This window comes from Magnolia sinica, chromosome 4 (assembly GCF_029962835.1).
Source record: "Magnolia sinica isolate HGM2019 chromosome 4, MsV1, whole genome shotgun sequence".
Taxonomy (NCBI): domain Eukaryota; kingdom Viridiplantae; phylum Streptophyta; class Magnoliopsida; order Magnoliales; family Magnoliaceae; genus Magnolia; species Magnolia sinica.
This window is the reverse complement of record NC_080576.1, coordinates 108,410,480-108,432,821: the sequence shown is the minus strand read 5'-3', so window position 1 is coordinate 108,432,821 and position 22,342 is coordinate 108,410,480. Positions and strand designations below refer to the sequence as shown.

The following is a 22,342-nucleotide window of genomic DNA, read 5'->3' as shown; positions in this document are numbered from 1 at the left end:
TGCATTGATAGGTTGAAGCTGTTCATTAGGTGGATCGCTCCAGGTACAAGCTTTGTTTTGAATGTCAGCTACCAAGTTGCTGTATTCGATTGGATCTTGATATTGGCCTGTTAGCCCTATTGTAACCATATTTGTCATACTGGTCAAGTAACAGAAAAAAAAAACAGAAGGCCTGTAACAGCTTTCTATCGACCAATATCAGTCGTATTGGTACAGCCGATATAAGCAATCTACGGTTGTACCCATGTGAATGAATGAATCTGATTACAATGGGGTCTGTCATTGTTATTGAGGTCCCATGGACCATGATTTTGTGGACATTAAAAGAAAAAAAGAAATCCGTTACCAAGTGACCATGCACCATGCACAGCTCAGCAGTCCATAGCAATGCATGCACGCATTCCCCATGCTTGACCCACCTTTCCCAATCTGAGTTCCTACTACTAATTGATTTTCGCTGCATGGATTGGATTTGTGGCTGGGCAGCATCTTCTACTAGTGCTGCATCTTTCTCAGTGTGCCTGATAACTGGACCCAACCTGACATGTACTCAGCTCCTCTCAATCAGGTTTGGATTGATAAACCAAACACCAAGTAGCAGCACTAGTCCACACCCCATTTACAGCCTATATGCTCGTATGAAATATCGACTGCAGCTCTGGGAATAGGGTAAATTCATGCCACGTGGCCCATGTGCATAATGATGAATGGTATTCAATGGCATATAAACACCACAGTGAGCTCTATACATAACTAATGGCGGGTGCCCCCATCATAGTTCGGAAACCCGAGAACCCAAAAAATTCGACTTTTGTGTCTAGTCAGGTCGTGTCAACTCGGATGACTTGAATCCAATCTTAAATTGACTTGACTCAATATTACAATATAATGGGATAATACAAACTGTGTGAATAAATATTTAAAACTTACATAAATTTATCAACGTAAAAGTTTGTTGAACGTTGGTAACAGCTAGAGCTGTACACGAATCGAGTTAGCTCAGTCAGCTTGCTCGATTCGACTCGGAAAAGCTTGACTCGCCTCGGCTCGAAATTGGATTTGGACGGAATGAAGCTGGTTTTTGGAGCTTGAATATTTTCGAGCTGAGTTCGAGCTTTCCCAAGCTCGACTCGACTCGGATTGAACCTCAACTTGAACCGACTCAGATTGAATCAGTTTGGTGAATTGGTTATTTTGATATGGATGCTGCTCACCGAGTGTTTGATGAAATGACTCAACAAATGTTGGCGAGGAAGGAATGGATACGCTGGGTGTTTAATTCTGATGCTACTCTCCAAGTGTTTGATAAAATACTTGTAAAAATGTTGTTATTATTTTACATTTTTTGAGAAATTGAAGATGCATTCTATGTGTTTGAGAAAATGCCGCACAGGCTCGAACTGGCCTGAACTGAGCCGGCCAAACAGGCTCAAGGACCGAGCCGAGCCGAGCCGTGCCGTGCCTAGCTCAATTCGGTTCGACTCATGTACAGCTCTAGTAACAATTTTGCCTTACAGTGCATTGATACAGGTTTGATTCTCAAAGGCTGTCTTGTTTCTTATTACTAAAAAGGCCCCTGACTGGGCAGTTGACTGGGTTTGTTTCACACCAAGTCGTATTGAGTCAGCTGAGTTGTTGAACTGACCTGACAAGTCTTTTCAAATTCAGACTGATTAAAGCTCACGCCTGAGTTTTGAGTCGTGTCAGTGAGTTTTAGAACTATGGTCCCCATACCAACTGCACACTGTAATGTGACCTGCCTGAGTTTTGGATCGGCCTGAATTTTGGATTTCATAGTCAATGCAGCACTCATTCGGCCCGCTGTGTAACTCCATGAGTTCCGCTAGCGTGGTTCTCCTGCCCTTAAACATCTAGTAGACTCCCACCTGGGGGTGCAATGCTCCAAAGAAACATATTTGGATGCAATGTAGTGTTGCTTCTCAAAACGTCTGAGGCAGTCTAGCATAAACATTCCTAATGTAATAACTGATCACAGCACATTAAGAATACAAGTCCCCCAAAAACATGAACCAGAAGCTCTACATCACCTCTGCCTCTTGCAGCACACTGCCTCCTCCGTATGCCTGTACAAGTCTGATGTCTGACTGCTGAGACTCCATATCCTCTTTTACTACCAGTTGTAGCATGTGCATGTTAGCAAGTCTCCCACCATTCGATGTTACTTCCTCTCATTCAACAAAAAGCGTCGATGATACCTGACTTTTGTGAATCTCAACCACTGATTTTCTTTTCTTCACCGGTGACTGTGGATGATTGACATATGAGACATGGGTCAAACCCTTGGAACCTCGGGAGGGTGGTCAAATGTTTCAGCTGAGGGAAGCAGCAAGGAGTGGGCTCTGGTGGGAGTCATTTCCGAGCTCCCCAGAAGCTGCATTTGAATCGTTGCTGGAGGTTGTGAGTAGAGGGTTCTTCTGGAAGTCGTTTCTGAGCTGCCCACAGGCTGCACTGGCATCGAGGCCACGTGTCTGGCGTACGCTCACTGTTATCTTCCGCGATTCTAGAGCAGCTGCAAATGCAAGTACCTGCCCATATCCAAAAAACCATATCAATGCTGTTGTTTTGAAGCAGAAGCAAAAGTGTCTGGTATGTCAGACCCAGGCTCCACCCACACCACGAGCATCTATGCCCAAGCCAAGGCTGGCCTGTTAGCCGACTATGCATTTCAATAACATTAAACAAGTTGGGCCCGACCAGGCTGTCGATCAAGGCCACGTCCACAAGCTAATTACTCATCAGGGCTCAAAACTCATCACCAAGTCCAGCCATGACCCTACGCAAATACACCCAATGAAAATGGGCTTGAAAATCAGTCTTCTCTAGGCCATTGGTCAGAAGCTAATGTCTGTAGAACTTCAAAGTCTGGTTTCTAAACACAAATACACCCAATGAACATAGACAAAACAATGGCAGACATCAGCTACGAGTTAAATGGCCGGCACTGCATTCTGCACATGGGCCGGAAAATCAGTCTTATTGAGGCCATTGGTCAGAACCTAATGACTGTAGAACATCAAAGTCTGGTTTCTTGAAAAGTAAAAAGAAAAGAAAAGAAGAATGCAGTTTCAAAAGTAGTGCTGCTCAATCAAGGAATTGTAAACATACCGTTTTCTTGTATGGACGTCGGTACTCTGAGCCTTCGATGGGATTGAAAGGTATCAGATTGACATGATAAACACGGCCCCACCCATGAAGAAGCTCTGCAAGTTCCACTGCATGTTCCGTGCTGTCATTAATTCCAGCTGCCAAAAACAAATCTTATCACTGTTACTACATTTTGTTACCATTAACTTTTTTTAGAGAAGGATTGCTATGCCATGCCTCAGGTTCTCGGTTTTATACAATTGGGTACTGTTCAATTATCCAGACCATTCATCTGTGGTGCCCCTCCTTGGATGGGCTATACCCGTAAAATCTCCTTATGGGGCAATCCAAACCTTTCAATTTGTCCCTTGTGGCATGCAGACTAAATATTTAGGAGAAGCATAACAGTCCACATTTAACTGAAGAAAGCGGCCAGCATTGCTGGCTAGGATATTCCAATTTGGAGATTTTGGGGGCATGATCCATCTATGGTGGATAGCAACCAACTAATGGTCTGGATCCTAGAGCCACATGCCCCACCTGTACAAACTGAAAACCTAGGGTGAGGAATTCAAGAAAAAAGGCCTGCCACAGCACAGACAATACATGGTAATTACCTAGAAGTGTGTACTCAAAGGATACTCTACGTCCAGTTTCTTCGAAGTAGTCCTTACAATCCCTCATAATTGCGTCCAGTGGATATGATTTTGCACTTGGAACAATTGTTTCTCGGAGTCTCTGATTTGGGGCATGTAAACTGAAGTGGAAGAAATGGAAATGAAAAATAGACACCCATTAGTTGAGAATATAAATAACAGAGCATTAGAGGAAATGATCCTCACAGAAAGTCATTGTAAAGCTCAAATAATGGCAACTGATGTATGACAGCTAAATAAAGGCAAAATTATTTGGAATATTAGCAAAGTTATCCTAAGCTTTGTCTATATAAGTGATGCAATTTGCGCCTTTTGAGGTCACACACCACCCCACATGCTAGTGGCATCCATGTGCAACATCCAAGCTTCTCATCTGGTTCTGGTGGGCTTCCATATAGATGACCAGACCCAGGGAACCATACCAATCCAGTAATCAGGTGGGGCATGTTTAGGAAAGATGGATGGTAAAAAAAAAATGCAGCAAGCTATCAATATTAAGCTAAACCTCAGGTCCACTTGTGTGATTTTTTAGCCAGATCATCTTCACAGTGGGACCAGCTGGATGAGCGGCATGGATTTCTCACTACATGGCATGGATTGGCAGAGGAACTTGAATATAGGTACATGTGCGATTAGAAAACCTCAGAATGTTAAAGTACCTATCAAAAGCACTTCGTGATGGTGTTTTAAAACCCAGACCAGACACTGACGATTTTTGTGGGCATTTCAGCCAACTGCCAGTGCAAATCATCTAACCCGGGCCATCTACAAGAGGTATCATGAATAAAATAAACAAACTAAAAGGAATAGTCATAGTTGCCTGAATTGCAATTTGACTGATTCACGTTCAAATCGTAGGTCCCAATTCAATACTATTCAAAAATATTCTCAGTTCGTTGGGTAGGCTCATGTAGTTAGTCTTTTAATAATTCACTTGGTTCAATAGTTTGAATTCATCTAGTTTAACACACAAGTATGATGTTCTAGTTCTACATAGTTCGATTGAGTACGTATAATCAATGGTCCAAATTCAACAAACTAATGACAATTAATCAGAGGTTAGGATTGTTCAATCAATCTGGCTTTTTGGACCATGACCTATCTACAGTGGATCCCATAATTTGGAAGGCATAACTTGAGTTTAGTGTTTCCACTCGTATGATTTCCATCATGATTGGGAAACTATATATCATTGAAAATTTATCACCTACAGCCAGTTGTGTAGCATGCTCTGTCTGTCTTTGTTGCCAAAGTGCCATTTTTGCAAGTCATTCAAGCTATGTAAATAGTGGACTGTGGAGTCCGCCATCAAGATTCTCTCTTGAAAATCAGGCTGATCTGCTCATAAGATGGGCCACACTGTTGGCTGAGTCAAAACTATAATTTCAATGGTGTGACCTGCTCAAGACTGATCAGCCTGATTTTTACACCAAGTGATTCAATGGTATGGCCCACTGTTCACATGCGTGTCCTACACACAAGCGACAAGGTAGCATGAAAGACCATACTAAGCATACAGTCACAGGTAGCAGATCAACATACACTCTTTCCCATCATACCTTTAAATATACAAATTTTGCACCCATGTGTTCTGCCAGAGGATCAAATATCAAGGATATAACTTTCCAGTGCATTGTTGCAGCAGATGGCTGTGTACAAAAATTTACTGCACGTGTGCTCCTATATACCGCGATGGGATCAAACACTATATACAAATTTGGAGTGCTGCCATGAGCTCACAACCAAATTCGCTTAATCAAAATTGGCAACTTGAACTGCAATTTCAGTTGCTCGACCCAATTTGCAATCTGAGCATGCATCATGTAATTTTGGTAACTATGGAAAAGAGAGAAAAATAAAAAGGAAAAAGAAAAAACCCACAAGCACATTGGGTAGGTCGTCTACTTTCTAGTAGAGGTTGTAGGTTTGAGCTCCACTGGGAGATCAATGCAATTTTTTCTTTGAAACAGCTGGCCACCAATTGACCATTGTTTTCAGTGACCGACCCCTCTTTTGTCGCTGGTTCCAGTCCAAACTGGTCCAACTGTCCAGTCTGGGTTTTAAAACACTGCATCATGAAAATTATTTATCAGGAGAAAAAAAAATAAACACACCTGACGGCCAATGTGGACTGGAGTTTGTGAGATGCCAATCTTTTAATCGTATTTGGAACCCCCACTGTGGAAATCGTGATCATTCTTTGCCCGATTTGTACATCCTTGAAACAAGACCAGAAACATTTCAATAGAAGGAAACAAATAACAAAACTAACTGAACTCATTCATTCGATGATCATTATCCGTCATAAACTCTTCCAACACATACATACAGCTCCATGAACCCTATTTAATGCAAAAAGCTAAGAACAAACCCTTTGGTCCACATAAAGTGATCTATTTCTAGTCAGTGCAAACACTTGACTCTAATCAATTCAAAATCAGTAATAATTGATTTAAAAAAAAAAAACGAAGCAAATGAAAGGATAAATACGTGGAATCATGCCATGCAAATCCAATGACATGCACCAACAGAGATTTGAATCCAATCGAATGAAACAAACACCTAAATGAAGCGAAACTCATGCACTCAATAATCATCATCCATCATCATGTCTTCCAACCCATAAGTAGCCTTTTCACATAAATATCTATTTAATACAAAGAGCTAAGAATAAAATCCTATTGGTCCCCATAAAGTGATCTATTTGAGCTTCTTGCTTTGTATTTTCTGTTCTTTGGTTTCTCCATTTTGTTTTGTTGTGGAGTGACGATGGATTCACCTTCCTCAGTTGTTTCCTGCATTGCTGCTGTTCTTCTGCTTTAATGAAGTTGTTTTCTCAAAAAACAAAAGAAAAGAAAATTTATCTTATTTCTAGATGTTGCTAATAAGTATAAAGAAAGCAACTAAGGAATCTAGTTGTAACTAGGACGCTTCATACCAACCAGTTGAGGCTCTGTATACAACCGTATAGACCGGGTAAGATATACATTTTGTATGCAAGGCTAACCAATGACAAGGGATAACAAGGTCAGCCCACTGCACGATCAGCTAAAATTGCCTCCTATTACATCCAGCAAACTCCTTTTGCCTGAAAGCCCAACTTGCCACTCTCTTCCTAGTAATTTGAAATACAGCATCGTGTGAATTTATAATATTAGATTATGTTCTATTGTCTCATTCCTTCCATAATCGCCTTAGACCAGCCAATGGAGACACCATAAATCCTCCTTTTTAAACCCTTCAGACCTCCCTTCCTGGCTTGAAACTAGGGGTGGCAATTGGCTGGGCTGCCCAGCCCAGCTGGGGTGACCTGGCCCTAAAGGCCCAGGGCTTGGACCAATGAACTTTGCTTGAGGCTGGGCTTGGGCTAGAAATCTAGGCCTGGTGTTCGGGCAGGGGGGACAGGGCCAATGATGAATAGCCTGGCCCATTGCCCTAGTGTATCTTCTGTAGTACATAGGTACTAGTAATGTAGACTATAGACTATAGTCTGTATACTTGTGTGCGTGTATATATAGTAATATGAAAACCTTTGATACCATAGTGGATTATGGTGGATGACATGCAGTCACTTATAAAATGTCCAAATTGTGGACCCTAGTTTAGATTGGTGAATTGTATATTGATGCACTCATTTACGTCCATGCATACGGTGGATAATTGGATGGGGCATACACTTGGCCAATGAATGATCTTATTTGACACATGTATGCCACAGGAAAAACTTGATACTTTGGAAGAGCATAATGATTCATGAACACGCACTAGCCAATTGTTAAACAATTGTACATGTAGCATGTATGTAACTTACCACTAACTTGTTGGGTTGACGCCGGTGCGGCCTTGGCGCTGCCCAACCTTAGCCCAGCCTGGCCCTCTAGGGTGAGGGTCAGGGCCGAGCCAAGGCCAGGGCCTAGGTGATCTATTACTTCTTCACTCATGAGGCAAAAGGACACATGTTAGGAATAGGTTTTAACATGTCAGATGATTGGTTGTGGGTTTTGATCTCTCCCCACCAACTACCCAAGAGCCACCACTTGAGGACCCAAAAATCGCCAAATATGCACTGTTAGAGAGGTAGCCGAGAAACCCCTCCCTCCTGACAAAAGGCATATAAAGATCTCACAGTTAAAACACTGTTCCCTTGAGGCTCCATCTCCAACCATCCCTAGTCCCAGCAGAGATTATGTAAGAAGACAATCACTTTATCATGCTGGTAAATTCAGCTCTCTTCTTGTGTCAAATTTCTTCTGAATTCCGGCACCTCATTTCAACTGAACACTTGACATGTCACAATCTCTCCTGCTGGTGCCACCTGGTACAGACTGGAAAAGCATTGGACAATGCTTCATTTTCACACAGCATCCTCTGAAAAATAGGGAACCTATAGCAATCAATGGTTCTTCCTTCAATAGGTATCAGAAAGCCCCACTTCAACCCACACACCGCTTTCCAAATGGTTGAAGCTCTATAAGGAGAAGGATCAGTGAACTATCACTAGATGAAGTCCCATATTTACATTGGATTACACACTTCCACAAGTCCTCCACAGATCCAAACCTCCACAATCCATTTCACCCACTTAAGTAGGTGAAATGTAAGCTTTTTGGTCATGCCATTCCATAATAAATCCAACAAATTTTTTTTTTCCAACCTATACACAAACCAGCTGGGCATTTGATTAATGACATGTATAAACCAACATATTCGGAAGTGCTTAATTGATGAGGTTAATTTGACTTCCAATAGAACGCAGCTCTTCCAACTTGAAGGACGTATTTCCTCCCTTTCAATAACCACATCACACAAATGCAATGGTGGTTCACCCACGCAAAGAGGCAATCAAGGTGCCTCAAAGAAAGCTTCCTTGCTCTACAACTGAAAGCATCTCGACCCAACCTCTTCCAACATCCTAATACCCAAACAGAATCTAATTCTGCCCAAAAACTCAATTGCAAGCTTAGAAGTTAAGACCATGTACTGCCGCGGACAACCATAAATTTCCAATCTCCTTTTCTTTGAACAGCATTGAAACATAAAAGAATCAGGCATCATTGTCTTCTTTCATCAAAACATCTGAATCCCAAAAAAAAACAAGATCCCACCTGAGGCTTCGACACACCCAATCACTATAGAGCTCAAAGAAAGTTATTTTACTTGGGCTCTTTCTTGAGGGCATCCCAATTCCTTCGGATTCCATCACAGACGAAGCTTCATTAAGATATCTTGGGCGTAACGGTGCCCACCGTTACCTATACGGATACAGCCCGTATCGGGTGATACGGGGGTGTAACGGCCCATAACGTTGCAAAATATTTTTTTTTTTTGTCAAAAAAATATGAAAAAATATGGATTAAATCCGAAATATTCTAAGCATTCCAAATATGCATTCATTTATAATTTGGAACATGTTTATGATGGTGTAACAGTCCACTCTTTGGTGAGAATGCTATATCGGGCTGTCTGATGGATTTATGAACCTGACAACCTAGAATTAACTGCAAACCTTTTATATTTATTTTTTTAACTAACTAACTAACTATATATATATATATATATATATATATATATATATATATATATATATATATATATATATATATATATATATATATAAATTTACTATAATGAATGTAATACTAAAACATCTTATATTTTCAAGTTTTCCTTTTATTTATAATGCTAGTGCATTGTATACTTCATGAATCACATACATTTCATTTCAATACATAGAGTTTAGGGACTTTTGTATCCTATTATGTAATTCAACTACCTAGCAATTTGATATCATTTTCCCCCATGGATCTTTAAAAAAATTAAAATTAAAATTGAGGTAAATAGTGTTGTCGATTCGGGGCTGATTTGGGGACCATTTGATGCCCCAAACTAGCCTCAAATTAATGCAATCTATTGGCACTTATCCCACTAATGGATTGGTGGACATTTATTGGACAGTGAAAAATGAAAAATATCAAATGGTCCTATTTCAAAAAACAAGTGTCTGCAAACTAACGGTGAAAATTGTAGGAGTTATTTAATTTTGGGATTGTGACTTAGCAACAACGGTCCCAAAATTTAATTGGTTAATTTTGAGTTGATATATACCTCATGTATAAATTTTTAGGGCCATGTACGTGGGGTTCACTCGATTATGTATTATATATACATGTCATCCATCCATTTTGTCAACTCATTTAAGGGTATTGGAAAAGAATGAGGTAAATCTAGATCTCAACTGGACCACTAGTGCGCCAGGCGGGCCACCTCGATGTATTTGTATATCCATGCCGTCAATTCGTTTTGCCAACTCATTTTAAGGCATGCTCACTAGTGGTCCACCGAAGATTTAGATCTACCTGAAATTTTGGACCATGCCTTTAAAAGTGGGGCCCACCTCAATGCATTTGTTGTATATCCATGTGGTCCATCCTTTTTGCCTACTTATTTCGGGGCATGGACCAAAAAATGAGGCTGATCCAAATCTTAGGTGGATCACAAAATAATGATTTAATTCCCACCATAAAAAAAATTCTTAACGCATTTTGTTTTGGGATCAAGCTGTTATTTGTGTTCTCCCTTCATCAAAGTGAAGGTCCATGTGACCTCATCAACAGGTTGGATGGAAAATAAACATTATAATGGGCCGTAAGAAGATTTTAACGGTGGGCATTCAATCCCAATTGCGTGATCCAATTGAGATTTTGATCCCTTCATTTCAAGGATCATGCTTTAAAATGAACCTGAAAAATTATGGATGGCATGGATTTACTATACATAAAGCAAGGTGGGCCCCACCCCACATAATAAAATAGTGCGTGTGCTCTATGCAGCGTACACTGCAGAGTATAAAAATAATAATAATAATAAATAAATAAATAAATAAAACTGTGTGGCTGTGAAACAGCCACGCCAGTCCATTCGTTTTTTCTGGAAAAAGAAAAGAAGAGAGGGAGGAAAATGAAAAGAAAAGAGGGAAAGAAGAGAGAGGGGACCGAAATGGGGGGGGGGGGGGGGGGGGCAGCAACTGCTGCCGCCGCAGCCCAATAAGAAGAAGAAGAAGAAGAAGACGAAGAAGAAAAGGTCTCATTTTTTTCATTTTTATTTAGGGTTATGGCCCGTAACGGCCATTACGAATGCAAAAAATAGAGGCGCCTCGTTTCGGGGCCGTATCGCATAACGGTTGATACCGTTACCGTTACGTATCAGCCGTTACGGCTGAAACGTAACCGATTTTGAATACCTTACTCACCATATCCAAAGATACAAATGGTACAAATCCTTTGTTTTTTTTCATAATTTACCAATGTAAGTAAATTTTGCAATTCCTTTGACCTTTTTTTCCATCCTCTCGGGCATCTTCAGCAATTTGGGTGCCAGATCATGCCTCACTCGATTCTTCTAGGAAAGAGAAAGGAACCTTGATATTCTTCTCTATTCCCATATGTAACACCTACCATCTATTTCGCCCATAGTTTCTCTGACCCAACCCCTCGTCAGTCATCACGCTGTTGAAGCCACACCATCCCTGACTTGTGGTTTCCTCCATGTTGACATCACCTTTCATCGGTCCATCCCTGACCTCATTGTACTCGAGACTTGAAATCAAATTGTGGTCCCTAATCTAAAAGTAAACAGGTTGGATCATCAACTATATTGGAATCCTCATCAATCTTGAAAGATTACTCATTCAATGAAGGGATTCAAAGTCAACAACATTTTCTCCCTATGATGTTGCATTTCATTGTTGCATTGGCATGTGGGCTTTTCTAATCGTTAACCACGTTCTACCCCACCATCTCTTTAAAAAACGTTATGCCCGACCCTATCAAGCGATACTATCTCTTTACGGTATTTTTGGGTCCTCCCTCAAAGCCTCTGAGATCATCTCCAATATTTGATCGAACTGCAATCATTCCCCTCTTCAAGCCCAACAAGCCCTATATATTTGAGGTTCCCCTATCATTTTACACCTTTGTCTGGCAATTGCCCTTGGCAAAGCTCATATTTACAATAGAACCCCTACTGCCATCAATGGCATGTCAGCTTTCTAATCATTACCCACGTTCCGCCCAACCCTATTAAGCAATACTCTCTCTTCATGGTATTTTGGGGTCCTCCCTCGAAGCCTCCGAGATCATATCTCCAATATTTGATCAAACTACAATTATTCCCCTCTTCGAGCCAAACAAGACCTATATATTTGAGGTTCCCCTATCATTTGCCACCATTGTTTGGCTATTGCCCTTGGCTAAGCTCATATTTACCATAGAGACCCTGTAGCCATCAATGGCATGTGGCTTTCTAATCGTTACCCGCGTTCCATCCAACCCTATCAAGTGATACCCTCTCTTTATGGTATCTTTGGGTCCTCTCCAAAGCCCCTGAGATCAATCTCCAATATTTGATTGAATTGCAATCATTCCCCTTTTTGAGCTCAACAAGACCTATATGTTTAAGGTTCCCCTATCATTTTCCACCATTGTTTGGCAATTGCCCCTATTTTCTCTAAAGGTAATGGTAATTTTATTAGTAAAGCGCTGATATAGTGCTAAAATTATACAAAGAAAACACAAGATGCAATCCTCCCCACCCATTCATAGAAGCAAGATATATTGCCCGTCATTACACGTACCCCATTCAATAACAGAACCCTTTGTTCTCATCAATGTCCTCCTTTGATGCATCCCATTATGCGCTACCCTCAAGGGAGCATGACAATCCTCTCTCATAACTCTACTCACCAAACCCCTCTTTAAATAATGAAGTGCCCTTCGACCCTTCCTCTTGCTGTTAATTACATGCTTGTCCCTGCAATTTTCAAGGCCACCAGCACCCATTTCTCCTTTTGTGCTCGTTGCACCTCCTGCCCCTAACACATGTCCCTCATCTATAACCTCACATGCCTTATCACCCTCATGCATCTGTCATACCTGGTGACAGTTAGAGAGATTTAAAATTCAAATCATCATTCCCACATCCAAATATCATTCACATCACGCTCGCTGTTTGTACCTTCTAGTGTTCTACATCGCACTGAGGATGGTGGACCTTCTTCTTCATCTACCTCATTGGTCCCATCGCACCCTTCATGATCCGAACCTCTCCCTCTTACCTGAAGCAAGTGCTTATTCCAAACCACCTTGACGTTGTAGAGCCACCCCAAGCTTGAAGCAATGAACCTTCTCCTCCATGGAACTCCAAATTCTCAAGAAGGCAAACTGAACGTCGTCTTTGTGCAATGATTTTGCATTGATATCATCAAACCCTTTTTTTTTTACACACGCACTCACACCACAGTGGGTTTTCACCACAATGGGTACTCGAACCCATGACCTCATGTTGAAACTCTTGTGAGTCTACCACTAAGGCATGAGTAAGGACCCTCAACCCTTACTAAGCAAGACCATATAAAGAAAATTACTTCTCCAGTCTGGGTATCAAGAGAGATCGCAATCACTCAAATCCATTCTCGTCATGATGACTGCTTATTCCAATCCTGCCATCTATGGATTCTCAAATTGGCTCACCACTGAAGCAACATTCCGCTTCCTCATCTTGCAACTCCACCCACATCTCCTGCACAAAAAGTCTTCCAATATTCATATTAAGTTCTATATGTCCCCATCTAAGAGACAAACATAAAGCAATTTCAACAACAAAATAGTGGGCATTGCACAATATTAAGCTATAAGTCACAACTTCCTCCTTTCCTCCTTGGTTACCTAGTCCACACATATTTGTTCACCCCTTCACATTCTTCCACTCATGTCACCTTTCTGGTAACGACTTCCACCTCCCTACCTTTTACTCGATCAATTTTACCTATGTTTTTGGCCTTTAGATTATTTGAGAAAGACATAGCTCCTCTCATACCTTCTTGTTGCTTCATCTCCCCTGAGTAGACAACTATTGGAGTTTAACCCAAATTTTCTGGCCACTGTGAGACTCTAGCCTCTGAAGCCATGGCAATCAACAATTCTGACCTCCCACCACCTCTGTCAGACTCCAGCCTGATCCTACCAAGTTTATCCCAGATTTTCCAGCCACTGCCATTACACAGCTTGACTACCTTCTCAGCTTGATCTGATGACTCATTTCTCATGAATGGAACACTCTGCTAGCATCAGTTTCTTTGCTCCATGCTTGTGCCAATCTCTAACAAATTGTGCAGGTCTGGCATTGTGATTCAATTAGATAAATTTCAAACATGAGAGTGTAAGCTCTGAATGGACCTGCTACCATTTTTTTTTTCTTTTTTCTTTTTCATTTCTTTCAATCTCTAGGTTTTTTCATCTTGAGGACACTTCCATCTCTTCCAATCTTTTCATAATATTTGGTATGATGTATTTCGTAGACCCCCAACCTTTCATGTTGCATTTTCTATGGTGCAGTCGGTTAGTTTTTTTTTTTGGCTGATATTTAGAGATAGATTTGCTAGATACCAACATACACAACTGTATGGTGAAATAGCGTTGTACCACTTTACAAACTACAAACGCTTCAAAAGATGCTGTGATTAAACAGAGAGGCCTTTTAAAGATTATGGTTGCACTTGTGGGCCTCACAGCCCAACCAGTTAGCTACCTACGCTTCTTTTGCACACTTTCTAATGCTTACCATGAAGGCTAAAAAAGTCATTACCCACATGTTTATCAATGCGTGTTATGTAAAAAGGCATTGCAATTTCCCATTAGTTCGATGCAACCCTAAGATTATCCAATCACTTCATTAAAAGAAAATGATCCATATTTTTTGGAGTATTTGAAATTTATTGGGTCATGTCAGGAACCATTGAAAGTTTCTTTTGGGCATGGCATGGGGGAGGTAATGGTACGGAAGGGAAGGCAATATGGGAGGTATCTCTGTCGGCAAGAATCTGAGCTCTGTGGGAGGAGAGAAACAATAGGTGTTTTTGCAATGAAAGCAGTCAGGTAGTAGAAATATTCAATAGGGCTAAATTGAATGTAATGGGATGGGTGAATGCTTTTAAAACTGTTGGATAGCTTCTATCATTTTCCTTTCTCTTTTGATATGTACTGTATTCTTTAGGCTCTGGCCTTTCATCTGATAAAATTATTGCCTTTCGAAAAAAGAAAAATGATCAATAACACCACCACATAATATGCATGCAGTTATACGGACCTTATTCAAGCACCTATGTGCTTCCAAAACTGACTTCAGATTCAGCATTGGCTCACCCATTCCCATAAACACAACATTTGTCACCCTATGCTTGAAGAGCTCCTCTATAGCCAATACCTACAGACATAACATATTAAATATACCATTATATCCAAGACCCACATTCATATATACAGAATTTAAAATGAGCTTTGCTAAGTGGACACCAGATGCACACCTCTACCTGTGAGTAGACTTGCCGACCTGGCATCTGAGTGTGACATCGAATCCATACTGATCCACTAATCAGGTGGGGAACACATGGAAAACAACAGTGGTGGTTTGGGGAAAAAACAAAGATATTGCCAATGGCCCCATCCAATGCAGGTGTTGCCCAGCTTTCTAATGAGTGGACTGGCCTCATCTTGGGCCATGTCACCATCTAGACAGTCAGTCCAACCCTGGTGCATGGCTTTGATGTGCCAGATAGGGGTGACCTGGCGTAGTCATGGGTGTGGTCCTAGCAAAGAAAATATACCAAAAAGCCACATGGTTGAGAGAGAGAGAGAGAGAGAGTATTCAACCTGCTCAATAATTTCATGCCGCTGCAGGTTCCTTGAGAACCCTCCCTTGCCAGTAGCACAAAATGAGCAACGCAATGGGCAGCCTACCTGGATATTTTAAGAGAAAAAGCATTACAAAATATACAAAGAAGATTAGAATATGTATGTGTATTTATCCTTGCTAACATTCAAGCCCTTTTACTTCCCAATCAGAAAATTGTGCATGAAAAGAAAAGTTGATCAGCATGGATTTGTTGCTGTATGAAAAGCACCTTACCTGTGAAGATATACAAGCAGTGAGGCGATAAGAACCTTTATTATCTTCAACTGGTATTCCAACAGCTTCAACCAGTCTATTATCCTCCAACTTGATCAGTATCTGCAATTCAATCAGAGATAAACCAAAAACTGCAGGAAATTATTTTTCTTGCACCTACCAACTCAAATATCAGAGTTGCCAACTAGTCGCCTAGTAATAGATATTCCTTCTACACCAAGCTAGGGCTGTCAATGAGCCAGGCCTGGGCATGGGTTCAGACCAGCTGGCCAATGTGACATTTTCAAAATCCAGGCCAAAGCCAACCGCAGGCTCAGCCCTCTAACAGCCCTCCACCCACCAATGGCAACATGATAGAAGGAACCTGCAATAGATTCACACCCTGGCAAACATTTTGCTCTACATCTATCTCAAAGGAGTCTCTTCCTCCAATAGTACCCCAAACTGCTCTAGTTGGACTCTCATCCTACATCAGCTCAAGAAACTAAGGATTCATTTGGGTTTTTGTGCATTTGGCAGCAGATGGGATGCGCTCCAAATAATCAAAGAGGTAATTTGTTGGGGTGGAAAAATCAGGAAAGCAGGTCCCATTTTCCACACTGCCCCTGGCATAGAGTGGATTGGTCCAGCTGAAATAACAGCACCAACCCCCCATTTTGCATGTACATTCCAACAGGCCCTAAAAGAACACAACCAATCTAGATCAGTCGTTTCCTAACATCAAATTTCCCAAACACTTCTTTACTCCATTTTCTTGGGACCATCTTGAACTCAAAGGCCTTCAACGTAATGAAGAAATAGACAGATGGTGTTTGTTAATAGCAACTACACCAACCCAATGCAAAATCATCGAAAATGCAATGGTGTCCACATATCCCTTCTCCCTCGATAAAAGTTTGAGAAGTGACCTTCCAAGAATTCCTCTCCCATTTCAAGAGCCACTTTTCGCTTTGTATACATATTCCAACGATGAGAAAGCTGCCATCTATTTCTATATTCATACGTTCTAACAAAAAGCTCTAGATAAACCCAATCCTTAATAACAGCAAGATTCTTAATAACATATTTCAAGTTACCACATTATCAACTGGTAAAAGGTAAAACCACATCAAAAAAATAAAAAAATAAAAAAGAAGAAGAAGGAAAACATATTACCTTAACAGTGCCATCAGCTGCAGAAACCGCATGGTGAATCGGGGACCTCCCAACCCTCCATCCCGCTTCACAGAGATCGTTCCGAAATGCCTGAGGTACTGTTCAACAGAATTATTCCCCAAATCATAAGGAAAACAATATAAGCTAAAGTGAAACACTATCATAACAACGTGTGATGTGGAAGTTCTATGCCATTGCACTCTCACATACACATGCAAACACCTACGATGATTTGGACAGTTAATCTGGTGAGCCATCATGTGATGGGCTATAGGCCCAAGAATCACAATGAGCAGACAACCATGACCATTCATTTGTGAGTTCCACTTCCACCTAATGAATGTCGACCATAGTTTTGTTTTGGGTGAAGGCAGCAACAGTTCTATCAATCTCCTTGTCTTTTGGGAAATGGCCCATTTATGTAGTTCGCCACCAAAGGAAACAGTCCTAATGAAAACATGCAAAGCCACGTGTATGATAGAGATTTTTTGGTGTACACTTCATAGTAAGCACCAGTCATCACCTACAAAACTAACCAAAAGAAGGGGAAAAAAATCTCCAAATAAAAAGCTTTGAAAACCAATATCACTGGATGAAAATGAAACTGATATTTTAAATATCAAGACCCAAAAGAATGATTAAAAGGAAATTGATAATTTAAAATTGAGTTCATATTCTTCAAAGAGGAACTTGTGATTCAGGCCCCCCATTACTGGAGCATACGCGGGATTTCAGTTCGACAAGTGGGGCCCACAATTTGGGAATCCAAACCGCTACTCCATTGTTTCCCAACATGGGTGGACAATGTGTCAAAAACATCCTTGAAAGGACAACCTCATCTTCAATTTTTGGCCTATAGATAGACTGCTAAGAAGCCAGAAGACAACAACAGTCCACATTCAACTGAAAAAGGCACTAAAGTTGATCGATGGGATCTCCCAATCCATGAGATTTTCAGCACACGCTCCATCCAGTGGGACACACCTAACCAATGGCCTGGATTGCCGAACCATGGACCACACTCATCAATTGGAAAATTCCACCAAAAATTGGATTAAAAATTTTTCGAAACGCATCATCCCACATGAAAAATGCAACAAAAATGTGCAAAATAAATACCATAAAAATATAATAATTAATTAAATAAATATTTAGCTAGCACCCCTAGTGACAAATCTCTTTTTCAGCAACTTCTCAGCCCAGGTATTTCTCGGGAGATTTTCAGATTGAGAGGTTTCTCTCGCAATATTATCAGGAAAATCTCACTCAAAATAAAATGTTAAAAAAATAATTATTATAAATTACTAAAAAAAATTTAAAAATGAACATAAAAATACAAACTGAATTATTTTAACTTCTAAATAATTTTCCATTTAAACTCGCGACATATTCGTGCAAATTAAAATCTTCCGAGATTTTGAAAATCTTTGCGGCATTTGTCACAATGCTAACACCAACAAGCAGAAAATCCAAATAAAAATGAAATGAAATGAAAATTAGAATTACAAGAGATGGATATACAAAATAAAATACTCACAGTGACTGAAGCCTTGAATTTCTTTGACCTTGGCCTTGTATAGAAGATGGTGCAGCTGTTTCCCTCTGTATTTTTGCTGATTTTTTTTAAATAATAAAAATTTAAATATTATAACTAAAAATACGAATATAAAAAAGGAATCTAAATTAATAGAAGGGATAGTACCTGACCCAAGTCGATTGCAAGCTGCTGAAGATCCTGCTCCGACATACCGAGGAGCACCTGAGAATCCACGTGAGTAGCGCGTGAAGAGGCGGGGATGGTGATAGAGCAGGAGCGGATGGCACGTGCGATTGGAAAGACGCGTGCGATGGGAGCGGAGCACGCATGCTGCAGCATCGCCATTGAAGGGGCCATTCGACGCTGTGCTCTCCTCCTCCCTCGATATTTCCAGTTAACGGAGCCTTAAACCTCATCCTTTATGCGAAAAGTCGATAATACCCCCGGGAATTTTGCTGAGAATGGTTAGACATGGGGCTGAAAGTCGGGCGGATCGGGTGGGGTCGAGTTGGGTTGGGTCGCGTTGGTGGTCAAACCCTAGCCCAGCCCAAGGTTCCCATACATCAACCGTAGCCCAACCCAACCTTGGGTTGGGAGTTCTCAACCCAAGTGGGTTCGATGGGATTGGTCGGGTGGAGACATGCTAATACTTTCGTTACTATATTTTCAATAAACATCTTATTTTTTGTACTATAATTTTATTAATTATATATATAGTTATTTATCATAAATAACTTTATTTTGTCTAAACAAAAAGCTAAGATACAGGATGATTACTCTTTTGAAAGTTGTGTTGTGTAACACAATCTATTTGGGAGAGAAAAATCTAACGTATCTTATTAGCTTGGGTCATCATAAATGATGCTGACCAATGAAACCCGGTGGCACTGAAATTTCTTATGCCTTTAACACAAACGTTCAACCCTCAATTATAATTTATAACATATATATTGATCAGGTTCAGGTTAGGTTCAATGACCCGATTTCTCAACCCAAGCCCAACCCAAGTTTTATCGGGCTAGTGTTTGTATAGCTCAAGCCCAAGTCTGAACCCGCTACATCCTACCTAAGCCCAACCCAATGTCAGGTTGATCGTGGGGCTGTCAGGTTGAACCCACCCGACTTTCAGCCCTAGTATAGCCTGCAGTAATTTTCATTTAAAAGCTAGTTTGCATGTGTATAGCTTTGCCCAGTATATGTACCAATATGGCACATTGATGCAAGATCTGACCGGTCAATCAAATGGGCCATATTAAGTAGATGCTATCTGTGGAAACCCTGCCATGCCTTTTATAGTGAACCCAAACCCAACCGATGAAATAATGGGCCAGTATGCATCCTCTTATATTGGGCCCAATTCATCAAGTAAACTTAAAATAGATTTCAATGGGTCGGGTCCGTATCCAAAATAGATACCTAAGTGTTAAAGGGGCCGGCTCCAGTGGGACCACCATAAGTTAAAAGTGGTACCGTGCAAATGTGGAGCCCACATGATGTATGAATAAAATCCAATCTTTCCATCAAAAGCGTCAGTGCATGTTACCTCCAGAACGTCATGCTGATCCGTGAATGAGGTGGACAAATCAAGGGATACAAGTTGAGAGGGAATGCCCACCCTTGATTTGGACGGAGGACCGACCATGTTGTGTACATGGAACCTAGGCCATTCCGATCTTTCATCTGGTCAGGGCCAAAACTCGGGTTGTTCTGCAATTGAGGTGCAAGGGTTGGTGTCCTCTTTCATGTTGTTCCCTTGCCCCACTTTAGTGTCAGATTTGATGTAGGACGTGGCACGGTACATTTCTCTCAACCTCAAGGGTTGGTGTCCTCTTCCATGTTGCTCCGTCGCCCCACTTTAGTGTCAGATTTGACGTAGTACGTGGCACAGTACATTCCTCTCATGGTTGGACCAAAAGAAGATGAACAGTAAATTAGCTATGACTTTTGATCCGGGTATTGTTACAAAGGCCCACAACCTATCAATATTTACTGTAACGTGCCATCCGAGGTGAACTAACGGTGTCTGTTCATTTCGCCAGAAAAAGCGTGCATTCAGCTCAGCAACAAAAAATTTCAGAAAAATTACTATTTTTAATAATTCTAATTTTTATAATATTTCATTTTTTTATATTACTATACTAGCAAAAGTTTATTTAGAATTTTTATTTTTAGAATTAGTTTTAGAAGAGTTATAATATAATCAGGATTTTTATTAGAGTTAGAACTTTGCTATTTTTGGTTCTTATGAATTTTTTATTTTTTATTTTATTATTATTATTATTATTTTTTTTTAAATGATGTGAAGGGACACGTACAATTATCAATCAATTAAATTTTTGGTGAGGAGTCCGGAGAAGCTCTGTAATTTTGGAGTAGTGAATAACCTCATTACATTTATCCCTGTGTCAAGATTGGACCCATTTTTAGCATCAGGGATTAATAAGAGGTGATGCTTTTTTTGAACGGGTTGGATTGCTTGCATAAAACACGAGGCCCCTCACCATTTTCCTCATTTGATATGTAAAAATGAGTTGGATAAACCATATACAGCTCGTATATCACAACATACAGCTTTTAGAGCATCCAGACAATGGATGAACTCCGGTTGACTTCCTCCAAAATCATTTATTTTATTTCTGCAAAGTCAGCCAATATAAATGGTTAGGATTGTCAAAATCAGTGTGATTTTCTTGGGATGGCTTTTTAAGTGATAGCTGCCTGATGATTGGTTCAGATCCACTGTTTTATCTTAAAGAAAGTTAATCTAACGGTTCCGCTTCAACCAAAAAAGCCAATGGCCTTTTCATCTTTCCACCTCAAAATTCAAGAAAAGCTTTCGTCCACTTGCATCGGATAATCCACTTGTAGCCCGTCCTTCTCCACTTCTTTTTATCCAGCATTAATACTAGATCCGTAGTATCTAGATTGCGTAGCCAATGGAAAAGGATGGTGGCTTCTACCAGGGTTGTACGATTTGAGGGAGCGTCTCTTCTGCCCCACCACGTGATGATCTGGACCGTTCATTAAAAGTCACCAGAGTAAATGGTTCACATGGAATAGATGTCATTCATCAGAGACGTCTTCATCATTCATAAACAGTGGATGCAAGGCATTTTCTAGGTCAGCTTTACACAAAAAGTGATAATCTCATGTAAAGATTCTTTCCATGTTTACCATATAACGTAGGAGCTTCTTGATGAACGGCGTGGATCATCACATGGCAGGTAAGAAGGAGAGAGAGTTGCAAACAAACCCCACGTAGATGTGAAAAGCAAAATGAGCACTTATTTGATATATGCGACCTTGGGGCTACCAAAATATCTGCAGATATTCAAGTAGGTACCACAGTTTGGGCAATTGCAACGGATGGGCTAGCACAATTTCTGCATATATTCAAGTAGGGCCCACAGTTTGGGCAATTCCAACGGCTGATATGTTAGCCAACGGTTTGGTGATTCCGAGGATAGATCTGTTGAGGCCCAGTGGATGGACCTTGTCACAAAAATCTCTTGGATTAGAAGATCCGAGATATGGAGCTTTGGACGTGTCCAGCTCAACACCATTACTGGATTTCACTCCATACCTGTTACCTGCCGTGTCAGATACGTTGATGGCGGACCCTTGCTCAGCCCAAACTGGCTGTCATCATCCCCCCTTGTGGATGTAGATTGGGTGGTGAGGAGAGATATGATTGTTGGGCTGTATGCTGTCAGAGAAGGGCCTAGCCTTTTCTAAGGTTTGCGGCCGAGAACGAAGTTGGCCCATTGCTAACCCCATTGAGCCCCGCCAGTCTCATCTCAACACGTGGGAGGTCCTCACCACCAAATCTGCAACCCCTAGGCTGGACTCCTAGCAGCACTTCCGTCCCCAGGACCCCACCTAAGTCCCCGGCTAGTTATTTTTTAAAAAGTTGCTTCGTCCAAGCTTC

General features: G+C 40.8%; 1 protein-coding gene across 1 annotated transcript; it reads right to left on the bottom strand.

Annotated features, from left to right (window-relative positions):
• Nucleotides 1-1,898: 1,898 nt before the first annotated feature.
• LOC131243734 (uncharacterized) lies at nucleotides 1,899-18,791 on the bottom strand. The gene is made up of 10 exons (XM_058243268.1): nucleotides 18,580-18,791; nucleotides 18,415-18,490; nucleotides 16,878-16,975; nucleotides 15,723-15,824; nucleotides 15,467-15,553; nucleotides 14,904-15,020; nucleotides 5,876-5,979; nucleotides 3,723-3,862; nucleotides 3,127-3,263; nucleotides 1,899-2,546 (listed from the first exon to the last, which is right to left on the bottom strand). The coding sequence occupies exons 1-10, from the start codon at nucleotides 18,769-18,771 to the stop codon at nucleotides 2,331-2,333; spliced, it is 1,269 nt and encodes a 422-aa protein (XP_058099251.1). The 5' UTR covers nucleotides 18,772-18,791; the 3' UTR covers nucleotides 1,899-2,330.
• Between the last annotated feature and the right edge of the window lie 3,551 nt (nucleotides 18,792-22,342).